At 36.1% G+C, this 26,601-nt stretch overlaps 1 protein-coding gene across 7 annotated transcripts in view; it reads right to left on the reverse strand.

Annotated features, from left to right (window-relative positions):
- The window catches only part of MNS1 (meiosis specific nuclear structural 1), a 254,471-nt gene that overhangs the window by 138,970 nt on the left and 88,900 nt on the right, over positions 1-26,601 (reverse strand). For 5 of the 7 annotated variants that reach the window (XM_074366177.1, XM_074366178.1, XM_074366174.1 and 2 more), the window contains one exon: positions 19,336-19,463. In XM_074366177.1, coding sequence (XP_074222278.1) covers positions 19,336-19,463 — 128 coding nt within the window. Of the gene's footprint in view, positions 1-19,335; positions 19,464-19,714; positions 20,094-23,750; positions 23,857-26,601 lie in introns of those variants that run through there. The other 2 variants (XM_074366179.1, XM_074366180.1) reach the window with 2 other exon arrangements.

Below are 26,601 nucleotides of genomic sequence, written 5' to 3' on the forward strand. Positions count from 1 at the left end.
AGACATAAAGAACTTCACAGACAAGCTAAGACTAAAGAATTTAGCAACACTACAGTATGCTAAAAGAAATACTGAAAGATCTACTCTAAATAGAAAAGGAAGCAGAATGCTACAGAAAGGAGAAAACCATAATTGGAAAGATGATAACTACCATGAATTACAACAGAATAAAAATGAAATTGTAAAAGAGGGTGGGAGAAGGAAGCAAGAAAATACAGGGGTTTTTTTTCTTTTTAAAATTTTTTCTCGGTAGGATGGGTTTGAGCTTATATTCCTATCTGTTTAAACAGTTATAGTAATGGGTTAATATACATACAAAACAGGGTAACTACAAGCCAAAAACTTACAATAGAGTCACAAAAAATAAATAAAACCAAGATAATACAAAGGAAATTACCAAACCACAAAAAGAAAAGGAACAAAGAGGAAATACCAAATCAACTGCAAAACTAAGTTCAAAATAGCAGTAAACACACATCTATCATTAATTACTGTAAATGTAATGGACTAAATGCTCCAATCAAAAGGCAGAGTGGCAGACTGGATAATAAAGCAAGAACCTTCAGTATGCTGCATACAAAAGACCCACTTTAGGGAGAAGGACACATATAGATTGAGAGTGAGAGGATGGAAAACGATATTCCACGCAAATGGAAAAGCCAAGAAAGCAGGAGTAGCAATACTGATTTCAGACAAAATAGACTTTAAAACAAAGGCCATAAAGAAAGATAAAGAAGGACATTTTATAATGATTAAAGGAGTAATACAAGATAAAGATACACTCATTAATATATATGCACCCATACAGGAGCACCTAAGTACATAAACCAACTACTAACAGAGATAAAGGGGGAAACTGATGGGCATACAATGATTGTCGGAGACTTTAACACCGCATTAACATCACTGGAGAGATCTTACAGACAGAAAATAAATAAGGCAACAGAGAAATTAAATGATACAAAAGAAAAATTAGATTTGGTGGACATTTTCAGAACATTCCACCCCCCAAAAATAGAATATACATTCTTTTCAAGTGCACATGGAACATTTTCTAGGGTTGATCATGTACTTGGGCACAAAAGAAGACTCAAGAATTTTAAGAAGATAGAAATTAACTCAAGCATCTTTTCTGACCACAATGCCATGAAACTAGAAATCAACTACAGAAAAACAAAGGATAAAAAAATGACAGCATGGAGATTAAACAACATGCTACTAAAAAACCAGTGGGTCAATGATGAAGTCAAAGTTGAAATTAAAAAATACCTTAAGACAAATGATAATGAAAAGACAACCACACAATGGGACGCAGCAAAGGCACTGCTAAGAGAGAAGTTTATAGGGATACAGGCCTTCCTCAAAAAAAAAAAAAAAAAGAGAACAATCTCAAATAATCTAACACACAAGCTAAAAGAATTAGAAAAAGAAGAGCAAAAAAACCCCCAAAAGTCAGCAGAAGGAAGGAAATAAAGATAAGGGAGGAAATAAATAAAATAGAGATTAAAAAAAAATAGAAAAAAATCAATCAATCCAGCAGCTGGTTTTTTGAAAGAGTAAATAAAACTGGCAAACATCTGGCCAAGCTCACAAAGAAGAGAAAAGAGAGCACAAATAAGCAAACTAAGAAAGGAAAATGGAGAAATTACAGCCAATAACATAGAAATACAGAATATCATACAAGAATATTATGAAAAACTATATAAAAACAAAATAGATTACCTAGAGGAGATGGACAAGTTTCTGGAAACATACAGTCCACCAAGACTAAATCAAGAAGAAACTGACCATTTGAACAAACAGATCATTAGAAATGAAATCAAATTAGCAATAAAAAAAACCTCCCTACAAATAAAAATCCAGGACCAGATGGCTTCACTGGGGAATTCTACCAAACATACAAAGAGGAACTCATACCAGTCCTCAAACTCTTCCAGAAGATTGAAAAGGAGGAACTACTCCCATACTCATTCTATGAAGCCACCATCACCCTGATACCAAAACCAGGCAAAGACACTACCAAAAAAGAGAACTACAGACCAGTATCACAATGAACAAAGATGCAAAAATCCTCACCAAAATATTAACAAATGGAATCCAACAGTACATAAAAAAGATTATACACCATGATCAAGTGGGGTCCATCCCAGGGACACAAGGGTGGTTCAACATACACAAATCAATCAATGTGACACACCACATCAACAAAAGAAAAGACAAAATCCACATGATCATCTCAATAGATGCAGAAAAAGCATTTGATAAAATTCAACACCCATTCATGATAAAACTCTCAAAGTGGATATAGAGAGAACATATCTCAACATAATAAAAGCTATATATGACAAGCCTACAGCCAGCATAGTACTCAACGGTGAAAAACTGAAAACCTTCCCACTAAAATCTGGGACAAGACAAGGATGCCCACTATCACCACTCCTATTCAACATAGTCTTGGAAGTCCTAGCCACAGCAATCAGCCAAGAGAGAGAAATAAAAGGGATCCAAACTGGAAAAGAAGAGGTAAAATTGTCACTATAGGCAGACAACATGATACTATAGAAAAGCCTAAAAGTTTCACACAAAACTACTAGAACTAGTAAAAAGAATTCAGTAAGGTAGCAGGATACAAGATTAACGTACAAAAATCAGTTGCATTTCTTTAACAGTGAATCAACAGGAAAAGTAAGGAAACAATCCCCTTTAAAATAGCCCCCAAAGTAATAAAATACCTAGGAATAAATCTAACCAAGGAGGTGAAAGACTTACACATGGAGAACTATAAACCATTGATTAAGGAAATTAAAGAAGACATAAGAAAATGGAAAGATATCCCATGCTCCTGGATTGGAAGAATCAATATTGTTAAAATGGTCACACTGCCCAAGGCAATCTACAGGTTTAATGCAATCCCTATCAAATTACCCAGGACATATTTCACAGAACTAGAAAAAACATAATCAAATTTATATGGAACCACAAAAGACCTAGAATTGCCGAAGTGTTACTGAAGAAAAAGAATTGAGGCTGGAGGAATAACCCTCCCAGACTTCAGACAATACTACAGAGCTACAATAAACAAAACAGCATGGTATTGGTATAAAAACAGACATATGGATCAATAGAACAGAATAGAGAGCCCAGAAATGAACCCACAAACTTTTGGTCAACTAATCTTCAACAAAGGAGGCAAGAACATACAATGGAACAAAGACAGTCTCTTCAGCAAATGGTGAGAAAACTGGACAGCAGTGTGTTAATCATTGAAGCTAGAACACTCCCTTAACCATACACAAAAATAAACTCAAATGGATCTAAGACTTAAACATAAGACAAGATACAATAAACCTCCTAGAAGAAAACATAGGCAAAACATTATCTGACATACATCTCAAAACTGTTCTCCTAGGGCAGTTTACCCAAGCAATAGAAATAAAAGCAAGAATAAACAAATGGGACCTAATGAAACTTACAAGCTTCTGCACAGCAAAGGAAACCATAAGCAAAACAAAATGACAACCTATAGAATGGGAGAAAATTTTTGCCAAGATGAAACTGACAAAGGCTTGATCTCCAGAACATATAAGCAGCTCATAAGACTTAAGAAAAAAACAAATAATCCAATCCAAAAATGGGCAGAAGACCTAAACAAGCAATTCTCCAATGAAAACATATGAATGATCAATAGGCACATGAAAAAATTCTCAATATCACTAATTATCAGAGAAATGCAAATCAAAACTACAATGAGGTATCACTTCACACCATTCAGAATGGCCTTCATTCAAAAGCCCACAAAGGACAAATGCTGGAGAGGCTGTGGAGAAACGGGAACCCTCCTACACTGCTGGTGGGAATGCAGTTTGGTACAGCCATTATGGAAAACAGCATGGAGATTCCTCAAAAGACTAAAATTAGACTTACCATATGACCCAGCAATCCTACTCCTGGGCATATATCCAGAAGGAACCCTACTTCAAAAAGACGCCTGCACCCCAACGTTCATAGCAGCACTATTTACAATAGCCAAGACATGGAAACAGCCTAAATGTCCATCAACAGATGACCGGATAAAGAAATTGTGGTGTATTTATACAGTGGAATACTATTCAGACATAAAAAATGACAATATAACACCATTTACAGTAACATGGATGTCCCTAGAGAATGTCATTCTAAGTGATGTATGCCAGAAAGAGAAAGAAAAACACTATATGAGATGGCTCATATGTGGAATCTAAATAAGGAAAAAGAAAAAAAAAAAGAAGACAAATGAACTTAAATATAAAACAGACTCACATAGACTACAAACTTGTGGTTGCCAGTGAGGACAGCGGTGGGAAGGGACAGACTGGGAGTTTGAGATACATAGATACTGACAGGTATATACAGAAAACACAAATAAGTTTATACTGTATAGCACAGGGAAATATATACAAGATCTTGTTGTAGCTCATAGTGAAAAAGTATGAAAATGAATATATTTATATTCATGTACGACTAAAAAATTGTGCTGTACAGCAGAAATTGAAACAACATTGTAAACTGACTATAACTCAATAAAAAAAAATTAAAATTTTTTTTAAAAAGTGGGGATTGGCCTAAGATAATCTCTGCATTATTTTTAAATGTATCACTTCCCTAACCTTAGTGAAAATATGCCCTACAAAAGTGTTCGTTTTTATGTGCCAGTCATAATCCCGAATATGATAGAATATGGGAATTCTGAGTTGGAAGGATCCTGAGATGCCACCCAGATGTCCATGTTAGTTCTTACAGGAACAAAGAGGCACCCAGTTAACTATAAACTCGATTTACAAGTACCCCTGCCTATAAAGAGACAGCTGCAAGGGGGAATGGAAGAGAGAAACTCCTGGTGTTATGGTGTGGGCCCCTCTTGCCCTTACTGTTGCAGGTGCAAGTGTACATGACCCAAGACTGCCTTCTTTCATAAAAATAACATTATAAATGAGGATTAAGTTTTTAGGTTAGTCTACATATTTTACTCTACTTAGAGGTTGAAATACAAGGATTTTTTTTAGAGATGGGTATTAATGATTATGCACCAATATACAAACCCAAACAATTTATAACATTTTCTACAGAAAAAAAAAAAACTACATCAAATTCCAAACACCAATGTTAAAATAAACAACCTTCATGTGAGCGATAATGCCACACATTTCTTCTAGATATATACCTAGAAGTAAAATTTGAGTCATAGGGTAGACTATGTTCAAATTGAATAGAATAATGCCAGTTTTCCAATGCTTTTTCAGATTTTTTCAGATTCATAAACACTGCCCAACTGCTCCCACCACTCCAAATCTTCAGTAACACTTTTTAGTCTTAGAAATTTTAACCACTCTGTGGGTATTTAATTTATCACTGGGGTTTAATACAAATTTCCCTGATCCTAAGGGAACTGAGACCTTTTCATATGCTTGAGTCATTTATATATCTTCTGTGAAGTTCCTGTTCAATACTTTGTTAATCTTTTTTAATTTTTATACTGGTTTGTCTACTTTTCATTGTTGCATAAAAGTTCTTTATATATTCTGGATATGTCTCTTATTGATTACATGCGCTGCAAATATCTCCTTCCAGTCTGTGGTTACTCTCATAGTGGTTCCTTGAGATGAAGAGATGTACTCTAACCCATCAATCTTTTTCTCCATTGTCAGTGAATTTTACATCATGTTTTAAGAAATGTGCCCATCCCACGGACATAAATATTTTTCCTTATATTAGTTTCTCAAAGCGTTATTGTTTCACCATTAACTTTTAAATTGAAAACCTTCAGGAATTGACTTTTGTGTGTGGTGTGAGGTAGACATCACGTTAATTTTCTCCCATATGGATATCTAAATCATACAGTACTATTTTATAAAAATGTCTGTTTCTGAATGTTCTACAGTACTGGTTTTGTCATAAACTGTGTATATGTGCATGAATCTGTTTTTGAATTTTCTATCCAATCCTTCCTCAACTGGAGTTCCATATGAGAACTAAGCCTCACAGAAAACTAAGTGATTGTATTTTTAATTTTCTCCAAGATGATATATAGCTGGCATTATTTTAGATCCAGAGGAGCTAAGTTAATTCATTACATATAATGAATGCTCGAGGGCACTAGTGCTTAAAATTTCTGGTTGAGAAGAGCTGCTGTATTCTAGTGCATTGATCCATTGATTTATTCCTCTGTTTATATTGTGCCAAAACTACACTATATTAAATATTGTGGCTTTATAGTAAGTATTCATATCCCACAGAAGTTTCCAATTTTGGTCTTCTTAAAGATTGTTTTAGCCATTCCTCCTGTGCATTTCCATATACATTTTAGAATCAGCTTGCCAAACTTCACAACAAATGAAAGTGACTGAGATTGTACTGAAATTATAAATCAACGTGGAGAGTACTGACATGTTTACAATACTGAGTCTTCAATAAACATAATATATCCTTCCCATTATTTTAAGTTCCTTAAAAGTCTGTCAATAATGGCTTATATTTGTTTTTGGCTTGTTACTGAAATTTTCTGCCTCTTTCATTAGGTATTATTTTCTATGTTCTTGTACAAATTATCATTTTAAAAATTTCATTCTCTAATTGTTGCTGATTTACAGAAACGGTTATTGTATATTGACTTCACATCCAGCAACACTGCCAAACTTATAATTTATATGTAGAATATTTCGGATTTTCTACATATACAGTCGTATTATTTGTGAATAATTAAAGTTTTATTTCTTTACTGGCAATCCTAACACCTTACATTTAATCTTCATGCTTTACTGCTCTGGTTAGTACGTCCAATACTGTGATTAACAGAAGGCGTCACAGAAGGTATTCTTGTCTTCTCAGTGTCAGAGGGAAAGTGTCTAACATTTGCCTTTTAGTATTTAGCAATGTTTTTATAGTCTTAGAAGGATGTTGATTTGTATCAACTAGTTTTTTTCTGCTCATGATTTCTCTATTCTATTCTGTTACTGGGATGAATCACATTTATTGATTTTCTAATGTTAAACCAACTTTGTATTCTTGGTATAAATTAAATTTGGTCAGATGTGTTATCTTTCTTACATACCCCCGAATATGATACTGACTAATATATTCCAGATTATAATAGCTAAATTCATGAGATAGATTAGTCTATAATTTTCTTATAAAATGCAGGTACTGATCTGGTTAAAATAAAATGAGAAGTGTTCCCTCTTTTCCTATTCTGCCAAACTATGTAAGGTTTGAATGTTTGATGAAACTCACCAGGAATCACCTTTATAGGTTTCTTTAGGGACAAGGTTAATTATATACAATACCTGTAAATTATAAAAAGCTATAAAAAAAATTTAGGTTTCCATTTCTACTAGTGTCAGTTTGGAATGTGCTATTTAGTAATTTCTCTTAATTTTCAAATTTGCATAAAATTATTCACAGTATCCTGTGATTTTCTACAATGATCTCTTATTTGTACGATCTACAGTTATATCCCATTATCCATTCCTAGAACTGGTTGCTTGTACATCCTCTTTTACACTTCACCATTCCTGTCAGGGATTATCAATTTTCCTAGCCTCTTTCAAGGCACAATTTTTGGCTTTGTTGATTCTACTTTACATTTACATTTCTAATTTGCTCATTTCTGCTCTTTATTATTATGCCCTCCTCCTCCATTATTTTTTAATCACTCCAGATGGGAATTTTCTGTTTTCTAATAATTCCAGATGGAGTCTTCTAATAGTCATACTAGATTATAAGCTACCCTCAAGAAACAGCTTTAACTACACCCTGTAAGTTTGGAGTTTTTTTTAATATTAGAACCTTTTTATTGTGATAAAAATATATGTAACAAAAGTTTACCATTTTAACTATTTTTAAGTGTACTGGCATTAATTACATTCATAACGTTTGTCAACTGTCAACATTATTTCCAAAATTTTTTCCCCAAAAGAAATGCTGTACCTATTTAAGCAGTAACTCTATTCCTCCCTTCTCTAATTTACTTTTTGTCCCTGTAAATGTGTCCCTAGATATTTCATGTAAGTGAAATTATACAATATTTGTCCTATTGTTTCTAACATAGTTGGGTTTAAGTTTACACTCTTAGTATTTTATTTCTACTTGTCCTACCAATTCTAGGTCCTCTCTTCTCTTCTTTTTGTCTCTCTGCTTGGAGTCCCCTAGACCATCCGCCTAGGTTTGATAATTCACTAGGTGGACTCACAGGACTCAGCTTATAGTCACACTCATGACTGTGATTTATTACAGTGAAGTAGAGAGTAAAACTGACACGGAAAAAAAGCATGTGGCCAAACTGTGGAGGAAATCAGCTGCATGTTTCCAAAAGTTCTCCCCCAGTGGAGTCACAGGACACGCTTAATTTCCCCAGCAACAAGCTGTGACAACATGTGAGAACTATCTACCAGGAAAAGCTCACTAAGCTCACTAGAGACTTAGGGCCCAAGGTTTTCATTAGGGGCTGGTCATGTAGGCACCCCCTGCCTGGCAAGTACCAAAATTCCAGACTATTAGAAAGAACAGAAGTTCAGCATAAACTATATTGTTTTTTCCAGTTTAGGCACTCTTATCATAAAGTGGTGGGTACCTTCTTGAAATCCAAGTTTCAAGATGCCAGTCAAGGACCAAACTTGCAAGCAGGACTTTTTAAGGATACTACCTCAAGTGCGTTATGTTAACTCTTTCCTGCACAGCCTCATCATTTTTTATTATCACATTTTCCCTCTATTAATTAACCATATATTCTTTTCCACATTTTTATTACAGATATTACATGTTTGTTTCATGTCTAATAAAATTTGCCCATTATTTTTTTTACTAAATAGTAAGAGATTCTTGACCATCTCTTGACATAGATTCTTTACCTCCATGTATTTACTTCCTACTTCATTTTTGTTACAGTTTGTTATATTTTTAACTCTTTATATACTTTAAACTCCAAAGACACTATAGTAAGTGATTAGCATATTCAAATTTCACCTAGATTTATTACATATTTGCATTCCTGAAGTTCTAAAATTAATGCTGGGATCATTTTCATTCTTCTACCTGAATAAAAACTGCTAGTATTTCCTTGAATGCAGGGTTATCGGTGATCAACCCTCTTTTTGTTTGTCTGAAAATGTTATTTTTTAATCCACCTCATCTACTTTATTTTAATAATTAACGTCTTGATTATCAGTCTGGAGTACAATCATACTGGATCAGCAGGTTGTTAATTTATTTAATAAGGGAAGACTATCTCTGGCTTCTTTGAGCTAGTTTTTGCTTACCTTAAAAACAAGTTATAAATGAGGTACCTTTTTTGCTTTCATAAAACTGTGATAACTATGAAATAAATATACAGTTGCTCATTATGTAGTAACTAATTATAAGTAACTGTACAACTAATTATAGTTAATGATTAGTGCTATAATTAAAATAGGATTTCTAAAACTAGACAGTAAGTTTTCTCAACTCCAGTTAAAAGCTGTGATGAAATTAAATTGTCTTTTAAATATGTGCCTGGATTAAAAAAACCACGTGTTCAAAATCAAGTAAGAGTCTCATGACTTTTGTACTTGAACAATTATTTTCAAAATAAACTTCAATGATCTTTTAAAAAATTACATTGGGTTTTAAAAATTAACTCCTTTTAAATTTAAAGAGACTAATCTTGGGGCAGAGGCCAAGATAGAGTAGAAGGACGCTCGCAGGTCACCCTCTCCCACAAATGCACCAAGACTCACGTCCACAGACCCACTCAGCCAACCAGAGCACCTGCAGAAATCCTACAGAACATCTCCCTCTTCAAAAGATAGACACGTGAAAAATCTGGTAGGAAAAAGGAAAAAAGAAACAAGAAAAGGCAAAACAGAGCGGGATGGGTCCCGCGGGGAGGGAGTGGCAAAGGAGGTCTGGCTCGTTAGCTGGGTCTCCCCTCCGCAACCGAGAGGCCAGCGGGACGGAGGGGGAGCCTCCGAGGCTCAGATCTGTACAGAGCAGCCCTTGGCCAACAGAAATAAGTTAAATGGGCACAGAGGGTCCCCGCAACACCCAGCCCGAGACGCAGCCCAGCAGCTGGGGGTGGGGGCAGGGCCAGGCTGCCCGAGACGGGCGGAGGACTGGGACGGCTGCCCTGAGGCAGCCCCGGGGGACTGCAGGGGGCTGCACGCTGTGGCTGTGGGTGCACAGGGCAGAACCTGGGCCCTCCATGAAACAACACGGCTGATGTGCCCTGGGGGGAAGGGTGCATACCCCCATCTCTGAAAACCCGCGGAAAGTTTTCAGGTGGAGAGAGGCAGGGTCAGGCACAGCCACCATATCCTCCAGCGTTTAGCACCCGGGCGGGGAGGGGGCGAAACCTACATCCGCACCTAAAAACTTGGCAGCCTCAAGGGCCAGAGACTTGTCTACAGCCCAAGGCAAGTAGGATCCTTCAGTCCTGGTCCCTCAGAGAACTTGCTCCACCAAGACAAACAAGGAGCTGGGTTTTGGCCAGGAGCAGGGCCAGGGCTGTTCCTCGGTCTTCCCCGAGCCCGCCTGCGGAGCGCCGACCAGGGCGGAGCGCGCAGCCGCACAGAGCAGCGGAGCCACGGGCGCCGGGAGAGCGTGGGTGGCCCCCCACCTTTCGGGTAGGAACGTAGCCCCTGACCGTGGTGCTGGGAGGGGGCGCACCCCCTCCTACCTGGCCAGTCTGCAATATCTGACTGCGGCATCGGGAGGGGCAGTGACCCGCCCGCCCACAGCAAAGGAAAGCTGCACCTGACCCAGTGTTAGGAGGAGGCGCGATCTGCTTGCCGACAGGCACTGGGAGCAGCACAGACGAGGGCGCCAACGGAAGGCCTCTGGAAACAACAAGCTGAGATCCCAAAACAGGACGAAGACAGAAAGACTTCACATTAAAAGCACACAGTCTCCAGGAGAACATCGACTCCCCCCCCTTTTTTTTTAAAATCTGTTTTTACCTGTTCTATTTTCTATTACCCATTTAATTTTTACTTCTTAAACAGTTATATATACCCCCAGTTTTAATCCCTTTTAAATTTTTTAAAAAATATTTTTATTATTTTAAAAAATTCTGCTTTAACGTGCTCTTCTATTATTCATTATACACTGTTTTCAAACCTTTTTTTCTCCTTTCTTTTAAAATTCTTTCTCTTTTTTTCTTTTCTGTTCTATTCCTACATAGGCATTAGATAGATAAACTCCTTAAGGACAATAGATAGCTGATACTCCATAAACCACAGTGCCAGAGAGGTAGGAGCAAGATGAAGCAGACAAACCATTCCCAATTAAAAGAACAAGAGAAATGCCCTGAAAGAACGATCAATGAAATAGACATCGATAGCCTACTAGATCAAGATTTCAAAAAAGGAGTGATCAAAGTACTGAAGGAACTAAAAGAGATAGTGTTTAGAGATATAAAATATGTCAGAAATGAAATTGAAGCTATAAAGAAGAGCCAAGTAGAATTGGTAAACTCATTGGCTGAGATGAGGAATGATCTAAAGGCTGTGCAAAGCAGAATAGATAATGCAGAGGAAAGAATTAGTGACCTAGAAGACAGGACAACAGAAAGCACCCAATCAGAAGAGAGCTACAAGATAAACAAAAACAAATGAAAATAGCATAAGGGACCTAAGGGATAATATAAAGCATGCCAATCTTCGCATAATAGGGGTCCCAGAAGGGGAAGAAAGATCAAAGGGGATTGGAAAGGTTTTTGAAGAAATCATGACTGAAAACTTCCCAAACTTAAAGAAGGAATCAGATATCCAAGTACAGGAAGCTCAGAGGGTCCCAAACAGGAAGAACCCAAATAAACCCACACCAAGACATACCATAATCAAGATGGCCAGAGTCAAGGATAAAGAAATGATTCTAAAGGCAGCAAGAGAAAAGCAAAGAGTGAGTTACAAGGGAACCCCCATAAGGCTCTCACCTGATTTCTCTACACAAACACTACAGGCCAGAAGGGAGTGGCAAGATATATTCAAAGTCCTGAATGAAAAAAAGATGCAGCCTAGGATACTTTATCCAGCAAGGCTATCCTTTAGGATAGAAGGAGAGATAAAGAATTTCACAGACAAGAAAAAGCTGCAGGAGTTTAGCAACACTAAACCCATGCTAAAAGAAATATTGAAAGGTCTACTCTAAATAGAAAAGCAGCAGGATGCTACAGAAATGAGAAACTCACAACTGGAGAGGTGATAACTCATGAATTACAAAGAAAATAAACACGAAATTATAAAAGAAGACAACAAATCATTGAGAGTGGGAGAGGAAGGCAGGAAAATATAGGATTTTTTTTCTTTCTTTTTTAAATTTTTTGTTCTCAGTAGGATGGGTTTGAGATCATGTTACTATCAGTTTAATAAAAACAGTTATACTAATGGGCTAATAGACTTACAAAAAAAGGGTAACCACAAGCCAAAAACTTACAAGGGAGTCACAAAAACTAAATAAAATCCATGATAATACAAACAAAAATTACCAAACCACAAAAGGAAGAAGAAAGGAACAAAGAGGAAATACCAAATCAACTACAAAGATAAGTTCAAAATGGCAATAAACACACACCTACCATTAATTACTGTAAATGTTAATGGACTAAATGCTCCAGTCAAAAGACAGAGTGGCAGATCGGATAATAAAGCAAGAACCTTCAATATGCTGCATACAAGAGACCCACTTTAGGGAGAAGGACACATATAGATTGACAGTGAAAGGATGGAAAAGGATATTCCATGCAAATGGAAAAGCCAAAAAAGCAGGTGTTGCAGTACTGATTTCAGATAAAATAGACTTTAAAACAAAGGCCATAAAGAAAGATAAAGAAGGACATTTTATAATGATTAAAGGAGTGATACAAGATGAGGATATTACACTCGTTAATATATATGCACCCAATATAGGAGCACCTAAAGTACACAGAACAATTACTAACAGAGATAAAGAGGGATATTGATGGGAATACAATCATAGTTGGAGATTTTAACACTGCATTAACATCACTAGACAGATCTTCCAGACAGAAAATAAGTAAGGCAACAGAGAAATTAAATAATACAATAGAAAAACTAGATTTGGTGGATATTTTCAGAGCATTACACCCCTCAAAAATAGGATATACATTCTTTTCAAGTGCACATGGAACATTTTTCAGGATTGATCATGTACTTGGGCATATAAGAAACCTCAGCAATTTTAAGATAGAAATTATCTCAAGCATCTTTACTGACCACAATGACATTAAACTAGAAATCAACAGAGAAACAAAGGAGAACAAAAGGAAAGCATGGAGATTAAACAATATGTTATTAAAAAACCAATAGGTCAATGAGGAAATCAAAGCTGAAATTAAAAAATACCTTGAGACAAATGAAAATGAAAGCACAACCACACAAATTTATGGGACACAGCAAAGGCAGTGCTAAGAGGGAAGTTTATAGCGACACAGGCCTTCCTCAAAAAAGAATAACAATCTCAAATAAACAATTTAACCCACCAGCTGAAAGAACTAGAAAAAAGAACAAAAAAACCCAAAAGGCAGCAGAAGGAAGGACATTATAAAGATTAGGGAGAAAATAAATAAAATACAGATTTAAAAAACCATAGAAAAAATCAATCAAACCAAAACCTGGTTTTTTGAAAAAGTAAATAAAATTGACGAACCTCTGGACAAACTCACAGAGAAGAAAAAAGAGCACAAATTAGCAAAATAAGAAAGGAAAATGGAGAAATTACAACAAATAAAATAGAAATACACAATATCATATGAGAATATTATGAAAAACTATATGGAAACAAACTGGATAACCTAGAGGAGATGGACAAGTTTCTGGAAACATACTGTCCACCAAGACTGAATCAAGAAGAAACTGAACACTTGAACAAATTGATCACTGGAAATGAAATCGAAATAGCAATAAAAAAAAACCTCCCTACAAATAAACGTCCAGGACCAGACAGCTTCACTGGGGAATTCTACCAAACATACAAAGAACTCATACCAGTCCTTCTCAAACTCTTCCAGAAGACTGAAAAGGAGGGAATACTCCCAAACTCATTCTATGACGCCACCATCACCCTGATACCAAAACCAGGCAAAGACACTACCAAAAAAGAGAATTATAGGCCAATATCACTGACGAACATAGATGGCAAAATCCTCACCAAAATATTAGCAAATAGAATCCAACAACACATTAAAAAGATTATACATCATGACCAAGTGGGGTTCATCCCAGGGACACAAGGGTGGTTCAATATACGCAAATCAATCAATGTGACACACCACATCAACAAGAGAAAGGACAAAAACCACATGATCATCTCAATAGATGCAGAAAAAGCATTTGATAAAATTCAACACCCATTTATGATAAAAACTCACCAAAGTGGGTATAGAGGGAACATAATAAAAGTTATATATGACAAACCTACAGCCAGCATAGTACTCAACAGTGAAAAACTCAAAAGCTTCCCACTAAATCTGGGACAAGACAAAGATGCCCACTATCACCACTCCTATTCAACAGTCTTGGAAGCCCTAGCCACAGCAATCAGACATGAAAGAGAAATAAAAGGGATCCAAATTGGAAAAGAGGTAAAAGTGTCACTATATGCTGATGACACGTTATTATATATAGAAAACCCTAAAAGGTCCACACAAAAACTACTAGAGCTGATAGAAGAATTCAGCAAGGTAGCAGGTTACAAGATTAACGTTCAAAAATCAGTTGCATTTCTTTACACTAATGATGAATCAACAGAAAAAGAAAGTAAAGAAACAATCCCCTTTAAAATATCACCCAAAATAATAAAATACCTAGGAATAAATCTAACCAAACCATTGATGAAGGAAATTAAAGAAAACTTTAAAAAATGGAAAGATATCCCATGCTCTTGGATTGGAAGAATCAATATTGTTAAAATGGTCACACTGGTCAAGGCAATCTACAGATTTAATGCAATCCCTATCAAATCACCCAGGACATATTTCACAGAACCAGAACGAATCATAATAAATTTATATGGAACCATCAAAGACCTAGAATTGCCAAAGCATTACTGAAGAGAAAGAAAGAGGCTGGAGGACTAACTCTCCCAGACTTCAGACAATACTGTAGAGCGACAGTCGTCAAGACAGCATGGTATTGGTACAAAAACAGACATATACACCAATGGAACAGAACAGAGAGCCCAGAAATGAACCCACAAACTTTTGGTCAACTAATCTTCGACAAAAGAAGCAAGAATATACAATGGAATAAAGACAGTCTCTTCAGCAAATGGTGTTGGGAAAACTGAACAGCAGCATGTAAAACAATGAAGCCAGAACACTCCCTTACACGATACACAAAAATCAACTCAAAATGGATCAAAGACTTAAACATAAGACAAGATACAATAAACCTAGAGGAAAATATAGGAAAAAAATTATCTGACATACATCTCAAAAATGTTCTAGAAGAAATAAAAGCAAGAATAAACAAATGGGATCTAATGAAACTTACAAGCTTCTGCACAGCAAAGGAAACCGTAAGTAAAACAAAAAGACAACCTACGGAATGGGAGAAAATTTTTGCAAATGAAACTGACAAAGGCTTGATCTCCAGAATATATAAGCAGCTTATACGACTCAATAAGAAAAAAATAAACAACCCAATCCAAAAATGGGCAGAAGACCTAAACAAGCAATTCTCCAAGGAAGACATACAAATGATCAATAGGCACATGAAAAAATGCTCAATATCACTAATTATCAGAGAAATGCAAATCAAAACTACAATGAGGTATCACTGTTGGCCCCTGACTGTGGGAACCAAGGAACGAGCCTTGGGCTGGAATGGTAAACAAGTTATAAAAGCTGCAGACTCAGAGGTGAGAAGACTGGTTAGCCAAGGACAGGTAAGATCCCCAGAGGGGAGCAACCCAAGACAGGCACAGCCACCTGAGTCCAACAAGAATGTTTGAAGCAGCCGTTTCTCATACATTCTGCCCTGATAAGCTGTAAGACTCACTGGTGCCAACACGAGCATGATTTACCAAAACACAAAGGGTCTTCTGACCTTGAGCCAGATGCTGCCTGTTAAACCATTTCCCTTGTCATTCTTCTTTGCTATATAAGACTGTGCAACTTAAAGCTTCAGAATAGCCATCAGCTCTCTCTGCATACGGTGTGTATGTGTACATGGTATCGCGACACTGACAATCACCTCACACCAGTCAGAGTGGCCACCATTCAAAATTCCACAAATGACAAATGCTGGAGAGACTGTGGAGAAAAGGGAACCCTCCTGCACTGCTGGCAGGAATGCAGTTTGGTGCAGCCACTGTGGAAAACAGTATGGAGATTCCTCAAAAGACTAAAATTAGACTTACCATATGACCCAGGAATCCCGCTCCTGGGCATATATCCAGAAGGAACCCTACTTCAGGATGACACCTGCACCCCAATGTTCATAGCAGCACTATTTACAACAGCCAAGACATGGAAACAGCCTAAATGTCCATCAACAGATGACTGGATAAGGAAATTGTGGTATATTTATACAATGGAATACTACTCAGCCATAAAAACCGACAACATAATGCCATTTGCAGCAACATGGATGCTCCTGGAGAATGTCATTCTAAGTGAAGTAAGCCAGAAAGAGAAAGAAAAATACCATATGAGATAGCTCATATGTGGAATCTAAAACAAACAAAGCATAAATACAAAACAGAAATAGACTCACAGACATAGAATACAAACTTGTGGTTGCCAAGGGGGCGGGGGGCATGGGAAGAGATAGACTGGGATTTCAAAATTGTAGAATAGATACACAAGATTATAGCACAGGGAAATATATACAAGATCTTATGGTAGCTCACAGAGAAAAAAATGTGACAATGAATATACACTTGTTCATGTATAACTGAAAAATTGTGCTCTACACTGGAATTTGACACAACATTGTAAAATGATTATAAATCAATAAAAAATGTTAAAAAATAAAATAAGGAGACTAATCTTGATATAGGTGATTTTTAATTAGTTAGGATACACTTTAAGCACCATAGCAAACATTTCCTTGACTTTAGACCTGCCAATACACTGATTAGAAAAATGGACCATTTCTGCATGTCAGTAGAAATTTTATCACGGCTTATGCACAAAATAAAAAACTTGTAGCAATTTTAACACTGCTGAGAGGAAAAATAAGTCTATGTGAAAGAATACTCAAGGAATGACTTCTGCCTTAAGCCTGAAGAACATTTCCACAATGTATAGAGTTCTAGGGTATTGTTTTCTTTCCGTCTTTAAGTCTACTATCTTCCAGTTTCTGCTATTGCTGCTCACACTCATACTTCTGCCTGCTGCGCCTCTGAAGATGAATAGTCTTTTCCGTGTGACTACTTTTGTGATTTTTATGATTTTCTCTGTTGCTGGATTTCAAAAGTTTGACTTAAACACAGATGTATTCTTATTTATTTATTGTGTCTTAACCTGTGGCTTTATGTCCTATCCTACATTATTTTTGGAAATTCTGTATCTCTTTGAATACTGCTTCTGCACCATCCTCTTTCATTCCTACTACTAGGATTAAAATTATACATCTGGTAGAACGTGCCACCACAGCCACTGCCTCTTTCAAGTTCTCTTTTGTATTTTTCTATTCTTTTGTCTATGCCTTATTCTGGATATTTTTCACTAACCTGCTCACACAGTATCTCTTCATCTGTTTCTATCCAGTAAAATCTAATTAAATTCCGGATTATTGAAGTACAACATACACTAAAGTGCACAAATCTTAAGAAAACAGCTTATAGAACGATGTTGAACACCTTGCTATATGCTTACTGGCCAAGCTCTGCTTCACTTAACTCTCAGCCATACTTTTGCAATCTGCAGAAACTTCCAGGAGAAATGCAGCTACAAATTCCAGGCTCACCATTCCGGTTTCCTTCCTCTCCCATACCTTATTTTTACACCTTTTCCTAATAGGCTACTCTAGGAGGGAGCATTAATCTGAATCACCCAGGCTGCAATTGCCAGAAGTGAAAAGCTCCTATATTTAACTCTTAGAAGTGAACTAGACAAAGACATGATGAAATATTTACTTCATCTTCAGATAATATAAAACCAGGAGTGACAGCTAACAGTGACAGGAGAATTAAGATCCAAAACGACAGTCTGAGACTAAAACAATGTGAACACAGGAGCAGTAATTCTAAATCTTTTTTATTTTTCAAAGAATTAGCAACCCCTTAGAGAATTTGATAAAAGTTGTGGACACAGGAAAATACACATGGGTGCATCTGCCAACCATATAAATATAACTGAATGAGGCGTAAAACCCCTGAAGCTCATCCATGGGTTATACAATATTCTACAGAAGGCTTGCTCAGTTAAGATAAAATGTATTAACTATCAAAGTAAATTTCTAATATAGTCAACTACATAAGTACAGAATGGGCATTAAGTTAGCTTGAGTTTAATCAAAACTGTGACAGGCTGCCACTAAAAAGTAATCTGATCTTAGGCAATAGTAAGAAACATATTCTAGAATGATGTGGTTAAGAGTCCCTGATTAGGGGCACTCAACAGTACCCAGCAGTATTACCGACAATTATGGGGGCAATATTTTGTTAAGGAACACCAAAAATCTATACGTCTACAGAAGAGAACCAGGATGGCAAGGAAATCTGAAACCATGTTATATAAGGAATAAATGAAGGAATGAGCGATACGTAATTTACAGAAGAAAATGTTCACTGGTTTCATAAATATGAAGGGGTGTCCTCAAGAAGAACTCAATTTATTTCTTTTGCAATCAGATAGTAAACTGAGACAAATGCATGGAAATTACAGGGAAATTAATTGAAACAATAGGAGAAAAAAAGGATTATTCAAAGTTAGGGCTGAATGAAAATCAAAGCTCCTATCATAATCACTAGAGGTGCTGAACCACAGCTGACCAACTGCTTTCCAGAAATACTGGACGAAATTTACGTAGGCGCATAAAATTAAATTAGGTATCATCTAAAATTTCTCTTAAGAGAAGGATTCATGAATCTTTTTATAAGAGGTCATTTTAAAAATTATCTTTAGAGAAAAGAGTAGAGGGTATTGATATTGATTTTCACCCTAAATATCAACACTTAATTTCTATGAATACAACCTCTTTTCTCAAATGAATACATATAGGAGTTAAAGCAGTAAGTAATTCCAGGCAAAATATTAACTAAGTACACTGACACAAAGACAGATATTTCACTCTCAGGTGCCAAGAATTACGTAACATTTTCAAGATAAATATTAAATAAAATTTTTGGAAGCCAAGATACCTGTTTTCTCTTAATTGTTGCCTCATCTTCTCATCCTTTAGACTCTCGTGTTTCAGTTTTGCCAATTCCATAGCCAGTTTTTCTTCTTGTTCAAGCTGGAGCTCCCTCAATCTTTTGTTTTCTTCAGCCTAAAATTTAAAAAATATATATTAAGTCTAGTCATTTGTCCTCCAGAATCAGATTTATTTAACAAGGTTGAATTTATTTGTTTTATAACAGGAAACTGCAAATGTCTTCAGAGCAGCCAACTATTTATGTTTCGTTTTAAAATACAAACTGTTACTTCAAAAAATACTTTCTGAACATTTTATCATAGAAAATTTCAAACATCACCAATAGTCAGAATACTGAACCACACCCTTTGGCAGCCATCACTCACCTCCAACAGCTGTCAGTATGTTGCCAATCTTTTCTCTTCTACTCCACTCATACTTTTTTCTGTTCTTTTTTGCTAGAATATTTTAAAACAAATCCTAGATATGTCATTACCATGTAAATAACTCAATACTGATATCTATCTGACAAGAATTTCTTCTAATATAACCACATCATTAACAAATTTAAATAAATTAACAATAATTCCTTAGTAAGGTCTAATACCTTGTCCATATATTCAGGTTTCCCAAATTGTCTCAAAAAACTTTTTTGTTTGGTTTGTGCAAATTAAAATCCAAATAAGGTCTACAATTTTATCTAGTTATTATTTCTCTTAAGTCTATTTTTTAACAGTCTCCTCATGCACACAGTACCACCCCACCTGCCCACCCACATGGCACTGATTTGTTGTAGAAATTAGGACATTTGTCCTACATTCTGACTTTGTTGTTTCCCAGGGATATCATTTATCTTGTTTCTCTTCTGTATTTCCTGTAAAATGGTAGAAAGATCTAGAGACTTGATTAAATTCTGTATTTATTAGTGAATAAGTACTTGAAAAGATGTTCAACATCATTAGCCACCAGGAAATTCAAGTTAAAACTACAATGATACATCACTACATACCTACAGAAATGGCTACAATAAAAAATAGTAGCAAAACCACATGCTGTGAGAAACTGCATTACTCACTGCTGGGTGGGAATGTAAAATGGTAGTCACTCTGGAAAACAGTTCAGTAGTTTGTTACAAAGCTCACCTGCAACTACCATACAACTCAACAGTTGTATTAAAGTATTTATCCAAGAGAAATGATAACTTATGTTTATTAAGAAACCTGTACCCAAATGTTTATAGCAGATTTATTCAAAATAGCCAATTGGAAATACCTAGACATCCTTCAACAGGTGAATGGTCAAAATAAACCGTGGTATATCCCTACCACGGAACACTGCTCAGCAACAAAAAGGAATGTGTACTGATACAATCAACAATCCGGATGAATCTCTAGGAATTATGCTGAGTGAAATAATCCAACTCCAAAAGATTACATACTGTTTGACTCCATTTGTATAATGTTCTTGGAAAATGTTCTATTATAAAACTGAATTATAATTCATATAGCATAAAATTCACCTTTCACAATTCACAACTCAGCGATTTTGTAGTATATTCCCAATGTTGTGCAACCATCCTCATTACCTAGTTTCAGAAAAAAAAAATTTAACAGACTATTTTTTGGAGCAGTATTGGGTTTCTAGGAAAACTGAGAAGAGAGTTCCCACACACCTTCTGCCCACACACATGCACAGCCTCCCTCACTATCAACATTCCTCCCCACCAGAGGGTACATGTTACAATCAATAAACACACTGACACATCATTATCACCCAAAGTCCATAGTTTATCTTACGGTTCATTCTTGGTGTTACATATTCTATGGGTTTGAACAAATATACAATGACATTTATCCACCACTACAGCATCATACAGTGTAATTTCACTGTCCTAAAAATACTCTCTGCTCAGGTCATTTATCCCACCCTCCCCAAATCCCTGGCAACCACTGATCTTTTTACAATTCCCCATAGTTTTGCCTTTTCCAGAATGTCACATAGATGGAATCATACAGTATGGAGCCTTTACAGATTGGTTTCTTTCACTTAGTAATACACATTTACGGTTCTTCCATGCCTTTTCATGGCTTGATAGCTCATTTATTTTAACACTAAATAATATTCTACTGTGTGGATTATTTATCCATTCACCTACTGAAGGACATCTTGGTTGCTTACAAGTTTTGACAATTATGAATAAAGCTGCTATACACATCCATGTGCAGGTTTTTGTATGGATGTAAGTTTCCAATGTTACAGAACATTTTTTTTCACCCCCCCAAAAAATCCCATACCTGCTAGCATCACTCACCATTCCCCTTAACCACTAATCTACTTCCTATCTGTACAATTTGCTTATTCCAGATATTTTACTGAAATAAAATCATAAAATATGTGGCCTTTTTGTACTTGGCTTCTTTCGTTTAGCATAATGTTTCCAAAGTTCATCCATGTTGCAGCACATATCAGTAATTCGTTCCTTTCTATGGCTGTATAATACTCTGTTGTATAGATAGAAAGCTACACATGTTATAAACTGTATAGAACCAAACACACACAAGTAAAACTGGGGAAATCTGAACAAGACTGGTGGATTGTATCATTGCTGATATTTTGTTTGTGATCTTGTACTACTGCAAAATGTACCACTGAGAGAAATTGGGTACAAGGTATATAAGATATCTCTGTATTCTATCTTGCAACTGCATATGAATCCACAGTTATCTCATAAAAATTTCAATTAACAAAAAGCAACAGCAAAGACTGGTGAGGACACAAAGCAACTGAAATTCTTACACATTACTTGAGGAAATGCAAAACAGTATAGTACCTTTGGAAAACAATCTGGCAGTTTCTTATGAAAATGAAACCTACACCTGTCATACAACCCAATCATCTGACTCTGAGGTATGTATCCAAGAGAAATGAAAATTTTTGTTCAGAAAAAAGTTTGTAGGCAGTTTTATTCACATTTGCCAAAAACTGTAAGCAACTCAAATTTCTTTCAACCTGTGAATGGATAAACAAATTGTGATACATCCATGTTATGAAATACTACTATACTACTCAGCAATAAAAAGGAATGATTCATGCAACATGAAATATTAAATTTGTTTTGCTAAGTAAAATAAGTCAGACCCAAAAGGTGACATTTATATAATTCCACCTATATGATACTATGGAAAAGGTTAACCTATTGGGACAAAAAAAGGAATCAATGGTTTCCAGGGATTGGGGGTGGAGGTGAGTGGTTGACTACAAAGGAACAGCATGAGGGGACTTCTGGTGTGATGAAATTGCTTTGTATGACACTGTAATGGTGGGAACAGAAATCTATGGATTTGCCAAAACCCATAGAACCACACATCACAAAGAATGAATTTTATAATATGCAGATATAAAAAGAAATCAAGTACATCTACACCATGCACTACTACTCAATAATAAAAATGAATTAACCACTGATATATCCAACAACTTGGACGAAGAGCATTCTGCAGAGTGAAAAAAGCCTATACAAAAGGTCACAGACATATAATTCCACTTATGTATGGATTGTTTATATAACATTCTTGAAATGACAAAATTATAGAGCTGGAGAACAAATTAGTGGTTGCCGGGCATAGTGGGGGTTGAAGGGAGTTTATGACCGTAACAGGGCAGCAGGTAAGAGAACCTGGTGGTAATGGAGTAGTTGTGTTATCTTGAACGAGGTGGTGGTTGCACAAGTCTGCACATGTGATAAAATAACATAAAAGTATATATGCATAAGGTGGAAATGTCATTTTACAGGGTTGATATTACACTACAGTTATGTAATATGTAACCAATGGGGGAAACTGTTCAAGGGCACAGTGGACCTCTCCATATTATCTTTGCACCTTCCCAAGGATGTGTAATTATTTCAACATTTCTTTAAAAAGAAATCAACCAGCTGCGGGGGAGGGGAACAATGGAATGCAGACTGTGATAAATTAACTGTATTAAAAATCACATAACCACAATGAAAGAGACAGGTAGGAATGGACATAAGTAACTTTGTAAGTGTTTAACTAGATATTGTAAAGCTAAAGATGAAAAGAGCTACACTCAAATCTGTATTATAGTAAGCTCACAGGGGTGCAGCTGAAATATTTGCACACTAGGGTTCAAAGAATAGGTAAATATATTGTAGACAATGAGAACCAGCTTTCTTTTTGTTGGGAGAATGCAATCACAATGGAAAAGACTAAAATGAAACCTGCGGTGCCAGACTGGAGTCAGCAGTACTAATGCAGACTCATGGTTTTCTATAAATAAATAGATAGACACTGACACAAAAGTAAATAGACATGTGTGTGCATTGGTTAGTTTACACTTATTTTCTAGTTCTTTCCACCTAGAGGGAGTAAAGCAGTAAAACTTCAGTAATAATGTACATACCTATCATCTTGGTTTTTAAATACCACTGTCCAATAAAAGGAATCAAGTCTTGTTGGAGAATTGGTTGATTCCAAGGCCAGGAAAGAATAATCTGAGCCTCAAAAATCTTGTGGTGCCAGAAAACAAGTAAATGCAAAAAAACAAACAAACAAAAACAAAAAAAAGGTGGAGCATGTTAGAAAGACACAGGAGACAACTTGAAGAGTTTCCAAAAGATAAAATTGGAACAACTGGGTCAACAACAACAAAACAATAATAGTACTGGATTATAAGAAAAATTTTTTTAAATTGATGAATCCATACTGATATAAATAACTGAATAAATATATAGGGGAAAAAAGCCAACTGTATCTTATAGGAAAATTCCAACTAATAGATGAAGAAGGAATGAGACAAAAAGAAAATTACCATTAAAATCCCAAAGTAACAATTGCTGAAGGCAAGATTCACCAGTGAATGCTAACATTAGTGGGCAAAATGTTTAAAGAAAAACAGAATATTTCCATAGTCTCAAAGCAGCCCCTTCAAAATATTTAGCATTTACAAAATGTAAAATAATTCTAAAGTAGAAAACTTTACAGAGGAGAATCCTGATAGATACGGCATTAACCAAGTGATCAAGGTTAAAGTCAAGAATAATACATATCAACATCATGTACCCCCAGTATAAAATGAAAAGGGCATTCAGGTCCCCCAGTCCGTTGGTTTTAAGTTAATCAGAAGGGAGAGTTTCCTGGGAAGGCCTGATTTAATCAGGTGAGCCCTAATAATGACAAGGAGTAACTAAAGTCATTGCCTTGTGGACCTTAGAGAAGCAGACTGCATGTGTAGAGAGTCATGTGGCAGGGAATGTCAGCAACCTCTGGGAGACGAAAACCTCAGTCTTAAAACCACAAGAACATGAATTCTGCTGACAACTTAAATAAGCTCAGATGAGACCCCAAGATCCAGGTGAGAATGCATGCTAGACAACAGCTTGATTTCAGCCTTGAGAGACCGTAGACTAATCCATGCCTGGACTTCTGAGCTACAAAAGTTGTGAGGTAATAAATGGGCGTTGTTTTAAGCCACTAAGTTTGTGGTAATTTGTTACACAGCAACAGAAATTGAATATAACAAATGAACTATATATAGTCTTTAAAGCTGTCAAGGTCATGAAAAACAGGAAAAAGGGAGGAACTTTCAAAGAATGGAAGAGACTAAGGAGACCTGACAACTAAATGCAGTTTGTGATCCTGGAACAGAAAAAAGACGTTAGTGGGAAAACTGATGAAACCTGAGTAAATCCCATAGTTTGGTTAACAGTATTGTTGCAAGGCTGATTTCTTCATTCTGGTAATTGTTCTATCATTATGTTAGATGTTAACATAAAGGGAAGTCAGGTCAAGGGTACACAGAAATTTTTACACTATTTTTGCAACTCTCTATAAATCTAAATTTATCTGAAAGAGTTAAAAATATGCATAATTCCAAGTTCTGTCTACTGGGTCCAATGATAAATCAAGAATAATAAGCATATCTAACATCCAAATTGTCTCTAAACATTATATCCACTAAATGATAACAAAGCTCCTTGGTACAATGGCAATTCCTTGTGTGAAGCAAGAAATTTGTAAGATGAGCCAAGTATCAAGGTTTTCCAGAGAAAAGAGAAACTATAAAAAGGAATAGGATCAAGTCCCAAGAGCTGCAGGGGGAGCTGGAAAGCTGGAAACTGAGGATAGCCAATGGTTTTAGTCTAGGTCTGAAGGACTGAGAGCCAGTGATGTAGTTACTGCTGAAAGCTGGCATGCTGGAGACTCAGTAAGAGTTGATGTTTTGGTTCAAGTGTGAAGACAGGAATAAAGCTAATATCCCAGTTGGAAAGCAATTGAGGAGGAGCAGTTTCCTCTTAGCCTTTTTGTTCTATTCAGGCTTTCAACTGATTGGATAAGGCCCACCCACATTAGGGAGGAAAATCTGCTTTACTCAGTCTACTATTTTACATGTTAATCTCATCTAAAATGACCCAAAATGTTTGCCAAATATCTGGGCACCTCATAGCCCAGTCAAGTTGACACATAAAATCAACCACCACTAGCCTGTAACATTTTGTTCTGACAAAAAGCAAGGAAGCAATCACAGACTAATGGAGTCTTGTCAAAAGGACACAGAAACAATAAAAGGGTCATCGGCCAAGGGTAGGACAATTTGAGTGTGAAAAAAAAATAATAAATGCAATGAATTCAAGTATATAAAGGCCTATGAGGCCATAAAGATACATATATATTTTTAAGTCCAAAGCTAAAGAAAACAAAATGTAAAAAAAACCAACATAGGCATACACCAATGTTAGTAACTAGGGCACCAGTTTTTCCTCTGAAAATTCATTATTTATCTCCCTTTCCAGTAAAAACTATCTCAGGGTACCAAATTACCCTACGTGATAAGGGAAAGTTCTTTACAGAGGAATTTCAGCTCATTAACTGTGAAAGAACAACAAAATTAGAAAATCAGTGTTTTGCCACCCCCTAATGAAGAAAAAGATTCATTGGTGAAAGCACAGATTAAAGTTTGATGGGGATCTTTACAATGAAGGAACCAGGCTGTCTCACTAAATCCATTTTCAACATTAGCATCCGGAACATGGAACAAGCAGACAGCATGTGCCTGCTGGTGGCATACAATACCAAGGACAGCATCACCATGGAGTGACTGTCCAAAAAGTTGTACCTAAATCTAATCATGCCTTCAGGGCTAATTTCTATTCAGAGGAAATATAAGAGACAGGGGAACACAGTAAAGGAACCACTGAAGAGGCAAACAGACAAATTCAGAAAGTGGAATGTCCTATTAAACAACTGGCCTAGCT

This window comes from Camelus bactrianus, chromosome 6 (genome assembly GCF_048773025.1).
Source record: "Camelus bactrianus isolate YW-2024 breed Bactrian camel chromosome 6, ASM4877302v1, whole genome shotgun sequence".
NCBI classification, from domain to species: Eukaryota; Metazoa; Chordata; class Mammalia; order Artiodactyla; family Camelidae; genus Camelus; species Camelus bactrianus.